The sequence below is a fragment of the Panulirus ornatus genome, chromosome 50 (genome assembly GCF_036320965.1).
Source record: "Panulirus ornatus isolate Po-2019 chromosome 50, ASM3632096v1, whole genome shotgun sequence".
Lineage (NCBI taxonomy): Eukaryota > Metazoa > Arthropoda > Malacostraca > Decapoda > Palinuridae > Panulirus > Panulirus ornatus.
In genome coordinates, this window is record NC_092273.1 from 22,828,252 (window position 1) to 22,840,692 (window position 12,441).

At 41.2% G+C, this 12,441-nt stretch overlaps 1 protein-coding gene across 1 annotated transcript in view; it reads right to left on the bottom strand.

The window, feature by feature from the left end:
* Positions 1 to 12,441, bottom strand: part of ldbr (lariat debranching enzyme) — a 127,757-nt gene that overhangs the window by 88,121 nt on the left and 27,195 nt on the right. Inside the window, exons 3-4 of the mRNA XM_071691515.1 lie at positions 11,386 to 11,677; positions 10,800 to 11,024 (exon numbers count right to left, since the gene is read on the bottom strand). Of these exons, the coding sequence (XP_071547616.1) occupies positions 10,800 to 11,024; positions 11,386 to 11,677 (517 nt within the window). The remainder of the gene's footprint in view (positions 1 to 10,799; positions 11,025 to 11,385; positions 11,678 to 12,441) is intronic.

Sequence of the window (12,441 nt, forward strand, 5' to 3'; positions counted from 1 at the left end):
CTACAGCTCAGCCTTGGTCACTCCCTTTTTAACAGTCTCCTAATCATATCTAAAGAAAGGTGCGAGGGTTGAAAAAGAGGGCAAAAAAGAGAGTTGGGGTGAGAGAGTATCATTAAACTTTAGGGAGAATAAAAAGATATTTTGGAAGGAGGTAAATAACATGCATAAGGCAAAGGAACAAATGGGAACATCAGTGAAGGAGAGGGCAAATGAGGGTTGGGGTGAGAGAGTATCATTAAAATTTAGGGAGGATAAAAAGATATTTTGGAAGGAGGTAAATAACCTGCATAAGGCAAAGGAACAAATGGGAACATCAGTGAAGGGAGCAAGTAGGGAAGTAATGACAGGTAGTGATGAAGTGAGTATTTTGAAGGTTTGTTGAATGTGTTTGATGATTGAGTGGCGTATAGGGTATTTTGGTTGGGGTGGTGTGTAAGTGAGAAGGTCAGGAAGAATGGTTTGGTGAAGCCAGGAGAGGTAGTGAAAGCTTTGCAGAGGATAAAATCCAGCAAGGCGGTGGGATTGGATGGTATTGCAGTGGAATTTATCAAGAAAGGGATGACTGTGTTGTTAATTAGTTGGTAATGATATTCAATGTATGGATGGATCATGGTGAACTGCTGGAGGATTGGCAGAATGCATGCATAGTGCCAATGTACAAAGGCAAAGGGGATAAAAGTGATAAAGGTGAGTGTTCAAACTACAGAGACACAAGTTTGTTGAGTATTCCTGGGAAAATATATAGGAGGGTATTGATTGAGAGGGTGAAGGCATGTACAGAGCATCAGATTGGGGAAGAGAAGTGTGGTTTCAGGAGTGGTTGAAGAAAGTATGCGAGAAATACTTAGAGAAACAAATAGATTTGTATGTAGCATTTATGGGTAAATGCAAGAGTTTTGGAAAGAGGGGCAAGTATGAGGTCTGTTGGGGATGAGAGAGCTTGGGAAGTGAGTCAGTTGTTGTTCGCTGATGATACAGCGCTGGTAGCTGATTCATGTGAGAAACTGCAGAAGCTGGTGACTGAGTTTGGAAAAGTGTGTGGAAGAAGAAAGTTAAGAGTAAATGTGAATAAGAGCAAGGTTATTAGGTACAGTAGGGTTGAGGGTCAAGTCAATTGGGAGGTGAGTTTGAATGGAGAAAAACTGGAGGAAGTGAAGTGTTTTAGATATCTGGGAGTGGATCTGGCAGCGGATGGAACCATGGAAGCGGAAGTGGATCATAGAGTGGGGGAGGGGGCGAAAATCCTGGGGGCCTTGAAGAATGTGTGGAAGTCGAGAACATTATCTCGGAAAGCAAAAATGGGTATGTTTGAAGGAATAGTGGTTCCAACAATGTTGTATGGTTGCGAGGCGTGGGCTATGGATAGAGTTGTGCGCAGGAGGATGGATGTGCTGAAAATGAGATGTTTGAGGACAATGTGTGGTGTGAGGTGGTTTGATCGAGTGAGTAACGTAAGGGTAAGAGAGATGTGTGGAAATAAAAAGAGCGTGGTTGAGAGAGCAGAAGAGGGTGTTTTGAAGTGGTTTGAGCACATGGAGAGGATGAGTGAGGAAAGATTGACCAAGAGGATATATGTGTCGGAGGTGGAGGGAACAAGGAGAAGAGGGAGACCAAATTGGAGGTGGAAAGATGGAGTGAAAAAGATTTTGTGTGATCGGGGCCTGAGCATGCAGGAGGGTGAAAGGAGGGCAAGGAATAGAGTAAATTGGATCGATGTGGTATACCGGGGTTGACATGCTGTCAGTGGATTGAATCAAGGCATGTGAAGCGTCTGGGGTAAACCATGGAAAGCTGTGTAGGTATGTATATTTGTGTGTGTGGACGTATGTATATACATGTGTATGGGGGGGTTGGGCCATTTCTTTCGTCTGTTTCCTTGCGCTACCTCGCAAACGCGGGAGACAGCGACAAAGTATAATAAAAAAAAAAAAGAAAAAAAAATGTAGCATTCATGGATCTAGAGAAGGCATATGATAGAGATGCTCTGTGAAAAGTCTTGAGAGTATATGGTGCAGGAGGCATGCTGCTAGAAGCAGTGAAAAATTTTTACCTAGTATGTAAGGCGTGTGTACAATTAAGAAGAGAGGAAAGTGACTGGTTCCCAGTGAATGTTGGTCTGTGACAGGGGTGTGTGATATCCCCATAGCTGTTCAATTTGTTTATGGATGGGGTGGTTAGGGAAATGAATGCAAGAGTTTTGGAGAGAGGGGCAAGTATGCAGCCTGTTGGGGAAGAGAGGGCCTGGGAAGTAAGACAGCTGTTGTTCACTCATGATACAGCTCTGGTGGTAGCTGATTCGAGTGAGAAACTGCAGGAGTTGGTGACTGAGTTTGGAAAAGTGTGTGAAAGAAGAAAGTTGAGAGTAAATGTGAATAAGAGCAAGGCAATTAGGTTCACTTGAGTTGAGGGACAAGTTAATTGGGATGTAAATTTGAATGGAGAAAAATTGGAGAAAGTCGAAGTGTTTTAAATATCTAGGAATGGACATAGCAGTGAATGGAACCACACAAGCAGAAGTGAGTCACAGGGTGGGGGAGGGGGTGAAGGTTACGGGAGCAATGAAGAATGTGTGAAAGGAGAGAACATTATCTTGGAGAGCAAAAATGGGTATGTTTGAAGGAATAGTAGTTCCAACAATGTTATATGGTTGCAAGGCATGGGATATAGATAGGATTGTATGGAGCAGTGTGGGTGTTGGAAATGAAATGTTTGAGGACAATATGTGGTGTGAGGTGGTTCGATCAAGTAAGCAATGAAAGCGTAAGAGGGTAATGGTTTGGGCATATGGAGAGAATAAGTGAGAAATGATTGGCAAAGAGGTTATATGTGTCAGAGGCAGAGGGTAAAAGGAAAAGCGGGAGACCAAACTGAAGGTGGAAAGATGGAATGAAAAAAATTCTGAGCAACTGAGGCCTGAACATACAGGAGGGTGAGAGGCATGCAAGGAACAGAATGAATTGGAACAATGTGGTATACCGGGGTCGACATGTTGTCAATGGACTGAACCTAAACATGTGAATCTTCTGAGATAAACCATGGAATGGTCTGTGGGGCTTGGATGTGGATAGGGAGCTGTGGTTTCAGTGCATTCTCATGACAGATACAGACTGTGTGTGAACGAATGTGGCTTTTTTTGTCTGCTTTCCTGGAATAACCACACTAAAGTAGTGGGTAGCAACGCTGTTCCCTGTGGGCCAGGGTAGTGCTGGGATGAATGCAAGTAAGTGTGAATATGTACATGTATGTTATTTTTTTATTTTTCTTACTATACTTAGTCGCTGTCTACCGCATTAGCGAGGAAGCGCAAGGAAACAGACGAAAGAATGGCCCCAACCCACACACATAAACTTGTACAGACATAAATGCCCACACACACACATATACATACCTATACACTTCAACGTTTACATACATATACATACATAGGCATATACACGTGTACATATTCATACTTGCTGCCTTCATCCATTCCCGTTGTCACCCCACCGTAAATGAAACAGTAACCCCTCCCCCACTCCCCACATGTGCGCAAGGACAAAGGCCACATTCATTCACACTCAGTCTCTAGCTGTCATGTGTAATGCACCAAAACCACAACTCCCTTTCCACATCAAGGCCCCACAAAACTTTCCATGGTTTACCCCAGATGCTTCACATGCCATGGTTCAATCCATTGACAGCACCTCTACCCCAGTATACCACATCGTTCCAATTCACTCTATTCCTTGCACGCCTTTCACCCTCCTGTATGTTCAGGCCCCGATCACTCAAAATCTTTTTCAGTCCACCCTTCCACCTCCAATTTGGTCTCCCCCTTCTCGTTTTCTCCACCTCTGATACAGGTCCTCTTTGTCAATCTTTCTTCACTCATTCTCTCCATATGTCCAAACCATTTCAGCACACCCTCTTTTGCTCTCTCAACCATACTCTTTATTTCCACACATCTCTCTTACCCTTACATTACTTACTTGATCAAACCACCTCACACCACATATTGCCCTCAAACACTTCATTTCCAACACATCCCCCCCTCCTTCACATAACCCTATCTATAGTCCATGCCTTGCAACCATATGACACTGTTGGAAATACCATTCCTTCAAACATACCCATTTTTGCTCTCGAAGATAACGTTCTCTCCTACCACACATTCTTCATCGCTCCCAGAATCTTCGCCCTCTTCCCCACCCTGTGACTCACTTCCGCTTCCATGGTTCCATCTGCTGCTAAGTCCATTCCCAGATATCTAAAACAATTCACTTCCTCCAATTTTTCTCCATTCAAACTTACATCCCAATTAACTTGTCCCTCAACCCTAATGAACTTAATAACCTTGCTCTTATTTACATTCACTCTCAAGTTTCTTCTTTCACACACTTTTCCAAACTCAGTCACCAACCTCTGCAGCTTCTCACACAAATCAGACACTAGATCTGTATCACTGGCAAACAACTGACTCACTTCCCAGGCTCTCTCATCCACAACAGAATGCATACTCACCCCTCTCTCCAAAACTCTTGCATTTATCTCCCTAACCACCCTATCTATAAACAAATTAGACAACCATGGGGACATCACACACCACTGCTGCAGACCAACATTCACTGGGAACCAATCACTCTCCTTTCCTCTCTTCCTACTCAAACACATGCCTCACATCCTTGGTAAAAACATTTCACTGCTTCTAGTAAGTTACCTCCCACACCATTTTTTTTTCATACTATTCACCATTTCCCGCATTAGCGAGGTAGCATTAAGAACAGAGTACTGGCACACTTCTCTGTTCTTTATTTTAGAAAAACAAAAACGATAGAGGAGGATTTCCAGCCCCCCCACTCCCTCCCCTTTTAGTCGCCTTCCATGACATGCAGGGAATACGTGGGAAGTATTCTTTCTCTCCTATCCCCAGGGATTACCTCCAACACCATATACTCTTAAAACTTTCAACAAAGCATCCTGTCAACCCTATCATATACTTGCTCCAGATACATAAATGCTACATACAAATCCATCTGTTTTTCTAAGTATTTCTCACATTCATTCTTCAAAGCAAACACCTGATCCACACATCCTCTACCACTTCGGAAACCACACCGCTTCTCCCAAGTCTGATGCTCTGTACATGCCTTCACCCTCTCAATCAATTTCCTCCCATATAATTTCCCAGGAATACTCAACAAACTTATGCCTCTATAGTTTGAACACTCACCTTTATCTCCTTTGCCTTTGTACAATGGCACTATGCATGCATTCCACCAATCCTCAGGCACTTCACCATGGTCCATGCATACAAAGAATATCCTTACCAACCAATCAACAATACAGTCATCCCCTTTTTTTAATAAATTCCACTACAATACCATCCAAACCTACAGCCTTGCCGGATCTCATCTTCTGCAAAGCTTTCACTACCTCTTCTCTCTTCATAAATCATTTTCCCTGACACTCTCACTTCATACACCACCCCGACCAAAACATCCTACATCTGCCACTCTATCAACCTTCATAATATTCACTCCATCACTATCTGTTTTCACTTCCCCACTTTCCCCCTTCACCGATGTCCTCTTGTCTTACGCATGTTTTTTACCTCCTTCCAAAACATCTTTTCATTCTCCCTAAAATCAAATAATACTCTCACCCCAACCTCTTTTGCCCTCTTTTTCAACTCTTGCATCTTTCTCCTGACCTCTTGCTGCTTTCTTTTATACATCTCCCAGTTATTTGTACAACCATGCAAATATCGTCCAAACACTTCTATTTCACTAACAATCTTACTTCTTTATCCCACCACTCACTATCCTTTCTAATCTGCCCACCTCCCACCTTTCTCATACCACATGCATCTTTTGTGCAAGCCATCACTGTTTCCCTAAATATATCCCATTCCTCACCCACTCCCCACACATCATTTGCTCTTACCTTTTGCCATTCTACACTCAATCTCTCCTGATACTTCCTCACACAAGTCTCCTTTCCAAGCTCACTTACTCTCAACACTCTTTTCTCCCCAATATTCTCTCTTCTTTTCTGAAAGCCTCTACAAATCTTCACCTTCGCCCCTACAAGACAGTAATCAGACATTTTTAAACCATCGTGTCTGGAAAATGGCCTGCAACTGCAAGTACAGATAAAGCAACCAAGGTGGCCAGGAAAGTGATCAATACAGACTTTGAGATATAACTGATGTGCAGGGTTAAGGAGAGTGAACATCAGTCATGTGAGTCAGTTGCTTGGATTAGTTTCTACCATTAAAACAATACTCGATAACAGTCAGAGATAAAAAGAACCAGTCAGTCCACCTTGTCTTTAGCTGAAGTGTTTTTTGGCATACAGGGAATAAGCTACTGGAAATGATGGAGAGCATGCTAAAAAAGCATAGGTGCGATGTTAGAGAGTGGCAGTAGTGATCAGTAACACTGCGAGCACTAACAAACTTGTGAATTTTAATCAAATTTAGTTTCATAAGGGAATTATATTACCAATGTCTTCATTTATCTATCATTATTTATATCTTTATTTCATTTTCATTATACTTTGTCACTGTCTCCCGCATTACTGAAGTAGTGCAAGGAAACAGACGAAAGAACGGCCCAACCCACCCACATACACATGAATATACATACACGTCCACACACGCACATATACATACCTATATATTTCAACATATACATATATATACATACACAGAAATATAATATACAAATGTACATAATTCATACTTGCTGCCTCTATTCATTCCCACTGCCACCCCGCCACACATGAAATGACAACCCCCTCCCCCAACACATGTGAGGTAGCACTAGGAAAAGGCAACAAAGGCCACATTCATTCACACACAGTCTCTAGCTGTCATGTGTAATGCACTGAAACCACAGCTCCCTTTCCACATCCAGACCCTACAAAACTTTCTATGGCTTACCCCAGACGCTTCACATACCCTGGTTCAATCCACTGACAGCACGTCTACCCCAGTATACCACATCGTTCCGATTCACTCTATTCCTTGCACACCTTTCACTCTCTTGCATGTTCGGCCCCGATCGCTCAAAATCTTTTTCACTCCATCCTTCCACCTCCAATTTCGTCTCCCACTTCTCATTCCCTCCACCTCTGACACATATATCCTCTTTGTCAATCTTCCCTCACTCATTCTATCCATGTGACCAAACCATTTCAATACACCCTCTTCTGCTCTCTCAACCACACTCTTTTTATTACCACACATCTCTCTTACCCTTTCATTATTTACTTGATCAAACCACCTCACACCACATATCATCCTCAAACATCTCATTTCCAACATATCCACCCTCCTCCGCACAACCCTATCTATAGCCCATTCCTCGCAACCATATAACATTGTTGGAACCACTATTCCTTCAAACATAACCATTTTTTGCTTTCCGAGATAATGTTCTCGCTTTCCACACATTTTCTAATGCTCCAAGAACTTTTGCCCCCTCCACCACCCTGTGACTCACTTCCACTTCCATGGTTCCACCCATTGCCAAATCCACTCCCAGATATCTAAAACACTTCACTTCCTCCAGTTTTTCTCCATTCAAACTTACCTCCCAATTGACTTGTCCCTCAACCCTATTGTACCTAATAACCTTACTCTTATTCAAATTTACTCTCAGCTTTCTTCTTTCACACACTTTACCAAATTCAGTCACCAGCTTCTGCAGTTTCTCACCCGAATCAGCCACTAGTGCTGTATCATCAGCGAACAACAACTGACTCACTTCCCAAGCCCCCTCATCGATAACAGACTGCATACTTGCCCCTCTCTCCAAAACTCTTGCATTCACCTCCCTAACAACCCCATCCATAAACAAATTAAACAAGGAGACATCATGCATCCCTGCCGCAAACCTACATTCATTGCGAACCAATCAATTTCCTCTCTTCCTACTCATACACATACCTTACATCCTCGATAAAAGCTTTTCACTGCTTCCAGCAACTTGCCTCCCACACCATATATTCTTAATACCTTCCACAGAGCATCTCTATCAACTCTATCATATGCCTTCTCCAGATCCATAAATGCTACATACAAATACATCTGTTTTTCAAAGTATCTCTCACATACATTCTTCAAAGCAAACACCTGATCCACAAATCCTCTAACACTTCTGAAACCACACTGCTCTTCCCCAATCTGATGCTCTGTACATGCCTTTATCCTCTCAATCAGTACCCTCCCATACAATTTCCGAGATATACTCAACAAACTTATACCTCTGTAGTTTGAGCACTCACCTTTATACCCTTTGCCTTTGTACAATGGAATATGCATGCATTACGCCAATCTCAGGCACTTCACTATGAGCCATACATACATCGAATATCCTCAACAACCAGTCAACAACACAGTCATCCATTTTTTAATAAATTCCACTGCAATACTATCCAAACCCACCAACTTGCCAGCTTCCATCTTCCGCAAAGCATTCACTACCTCTTCTCTGTTTACCAAATCATTCTACCTGACCCTCTCACTTCACACACCACCTCGACCAAAACACCCTATATCTGCCACTCTATCATCTAACACATTCAACAAACCTTCAAAATACTCACTCCATCTCCTTCTCACATCACCACTACTTGTTATTACCTCCCCATTTGCCCCCTTCACCGATGTTCCCATTTGTTCTCTTGTCTTACGCACTTTATTTACCTCCTTCCAAAACATCTTTTTATTCTCCCTAAAATTTAATGATACTCTCTCACCCCAACTCTCATTCGCCCTCTTTTTCATCTCTTGCACCTTTCTCTTGACCTCCTGCCTCTTTCTTTTATACATCTCCCAGTCATTTGCACTATTTCCCTGCAAAAATTTTCCAAATGCCTCTCTCTTCCCTTTCACTAATAATTTTACTTCTTCATCCCACCACTCACTCATTTATCCATAAACACCAAAATAACATCTGCAGAGCCATCACTGCTGCTGGAGAAAACCATTCTATAGCACGTATTATGGTAAGAAATGACATTCAAGAATGCATCTCCATAAGCACCATGTTATAACTAACCCTAGATTTTTCATTTAACGGACATTCCTCACACACACATCTTGTCCATTACAAGAGGTCTTTTAGGTATTTACAGATCAAGCTCCCCAATGAACATGGTGACAAAATATAGACAGACCATAATAATTCAACAGGCACTAATCAATCACGCTCCCAACCCAATCATAAACACCACTCAACCATACATACACTAGTCTGAACTACATTCCCTAAACCTATACAATACTCACCTCACTGCTGGCGGTCCGGACACCACCCACCTCTCCAATATCATAAACGTCACTTCAACATATCAGGGGACCCCTCTTGTCCAAGATACAACCTATACACTCCAAGACAATCAACACACTTAATTTTCCTGCGCTCAATCTGAAAAGACTTGTGCGTACTTACACTTGACCAGTTGTCCCACCCAGTGGGTATGGAAAGCTTCCCAAGCCCTGAAGAAGCCCCATAAAAGAAGATCTAATGATAGGAAAGCGTAAGGGCTCCGACAGTTTATACATACAAGGTTACAAAACAGAACCATAAACACCATCCCCTCTATTCATTCATATTCTTTACCTCCTTACCTCACCCACATATTCTTTACCTCCATACCTCATCCACTCCCTCAAAACATATAAATCACAATTAATATTGCATATTTCACAGAATATATGTTTAATGCATGGCAGACTGTAGTTTTTGAATCAAATCCTAACTTTTCCTAGTAAAAACGGGTGAAATAATCTACTCCAAGGTCTGCCACAGACAACGTGCCAAACTTATACAATAACAAACTACACATATTTTAAGAACCTCCAACAGTAAAACTGCATTCTAATAGCGTGAAGAACTAATCTACAGTGAATCTATACATTCCAATTGTGAGGAAATCTCTGAAAGTTTATAATCCTTCTGACAAGAGCAGTCAATACCAATAAGAACATATACTGGTCATCAAACACAAAAATGCAAACAGCATTAAAAAGTCACTACCAAAGTAAATAATGCCTTGAGCAGCATTATTCTATTACAAATTCAATACCCATGGCAAAGTCAAAAATACAAATGATTTTGAACCACTGAAGCAGCTTATCATAAATTCATTTTTCTTTTAATACTTTTTGGTTTCTTCAAGGAATATCACAATTTACCTAACCAAGATTGCAATCATCACAAGAACATTCCAATCTGTAGGTGAATAAATACAAAATTAAAAAAAAAAAAAAGCATAGCAAACATATACGGTCGTTACAGATTGATTAATACAAAAATCTCAAGGTAAGTTAATATATACTAGTACAATAATATATCAAAATCACAACCTCATCCAATGCGAATACAAGATGGCAGCTCATATCCACAATAAAAAAGTGTCAAATACTTACCTCAGCACAATCCTTCCCCTACAAACATTGGCTTTCTTAGTTTCTAGTTTTCTGAATTATATCTTCAATAATTTCATTGATATTTTTTTTCACAAAGAAAAAATGCTACAGTGCTTAAAGACATTAAATACACTGTAACATTCAATCTCTGCAGATTCATGCAAACTATAAATCATCATAAAACACAAACTTTCTAATCCTACTTCTTATTAAATGCATGGTCACAAAATCTAAACTTCAACTATAACTGTACTCTGCAAGTATCAGCTACTTAGCAAATGTCAAACAATTTGCAGAAGTACCACATTAGTTAACAAAGAACATAAATTCAAGAGAGAGAGAGAGAGAAAAAAAAAAGGAGAAATCAAAGCTACTACCATACCTTATGCTTCATAAGTGCAGGAAACTTGACATGTAAGTGCCCTGAGAACCAGTAGTTAGGACGCAGTTTCTTAATCAAATCCTCTGCTGCTCTTGATCCTAGAGTGTTGTTATCTATTTCGGTGGCAAAATGACGCTTCCACCTCTTAAGTTTTTCCTTGGGGCCATGATGGTAAATACCACGAGGCCAGTCATGAGACATGAAGATGTCACTCTCACCTGATAGCTGCCCAACAAAGAAATTAAAACTTATTCACACAGCTACATTATACCAAATCCATAGTAAGGATGGCCTTAGAAGAAATCATTTTCTGAAGGTCATAATTTCCACTTATGATAAAAAAAAATGCTTGTTGAAAAAAGTTTGTGCTTGTACTTTTCAGGACAAGCATGACTGAAAAAACTTAAAAGAGAAAACACACAACATTTAAATTCTTAGCATATTTACTAAAAACAAATATATTCTATTTCAGGCACAGCAGAAATAATAAAATGCATACCCATACAGAATGAATATCACTAAAATGTTATGAATTAAATTATCAAAATAAACTAACTGCTCCCTCATCTAGCAACAATAACCTCACCTGCTTTAGCCGAAAGACCTCAAGGTTTCGCACATGATAAACACTGCGAATTGAATCCCCGGAATAAGGTGCTTTTTCAAAGTGCCCCTTGAGGTAGTCTGGGCCCTTATAAATCCCTGACAGGCCCCCAATGCGTAGCCCTCCGAATCTGACCACACCAGCATACCCCAGGTAGTAAATATTAGGGGCAACCCACCCACCATATGGGAACTCCTGGAGATAGTTGGAGGCCTCATGGTTGCCCCCGATGAATATGGTCAACATGGGGGCTTTCTTCTCACCTGAGTGATACCTGTAAGAAGACAATCAATGATGAAAAACTGCTGCATAACTAGAGTACAAATGCCTCATGTAAGTATAAATCTGGCTGAAGAATGAGTATTGAGAAATGCAGCAGCTATAGTTTAACATTTTCGGTGCTCTAGATGTCAACCTACTGTTACATAGCACAGTGTCATGTATGTCAATTCACACACATAATTTCCCACCACAAGGTGAATGCTGTATGCAATGCTGGCCCTGCTGGCTGGCCACAGATGGCAACCCAAATGAAAGATAACTCACTGGATCTGACTGGAGCCCTCAGTAACCTGCTAGTGACCAGAATCGGGCATTTAAGCACCATTTCCAAGGATTTGCGCAAGTCTGTAGTGCCCATCCCCACCCGAATCACCTACCGTCAAGCCTCCACAACCCTTTCTTAGGATTGGCCAAACATGTAAATAAATAATCTTTTTAACCTACAAATGGCAACTTTCTGATTGAAAGGAAAAACGATGGTTTTTTTGGCACCTAATCACAAAATGAAAGTTATCAAATGTAAGTTTATGTAATACGAATACACACAAATGGCATTAGGTATAAGTAGTGGGTTGGAACACTGGGAAGATACATCAGGTAGAAGCCTCTGGAAACTGTGCTAGAGTTGCCCCTTGTCAGTGGCCTGTTAAAGGTGAGGCACTAATTATGAAATATTATGAACTGGCGTTTACCAGTTATGGAGAGTTTCGCCATGTCCACCCCCTTGAGGGATTCCTGGAGGCAATAAGCATCAGA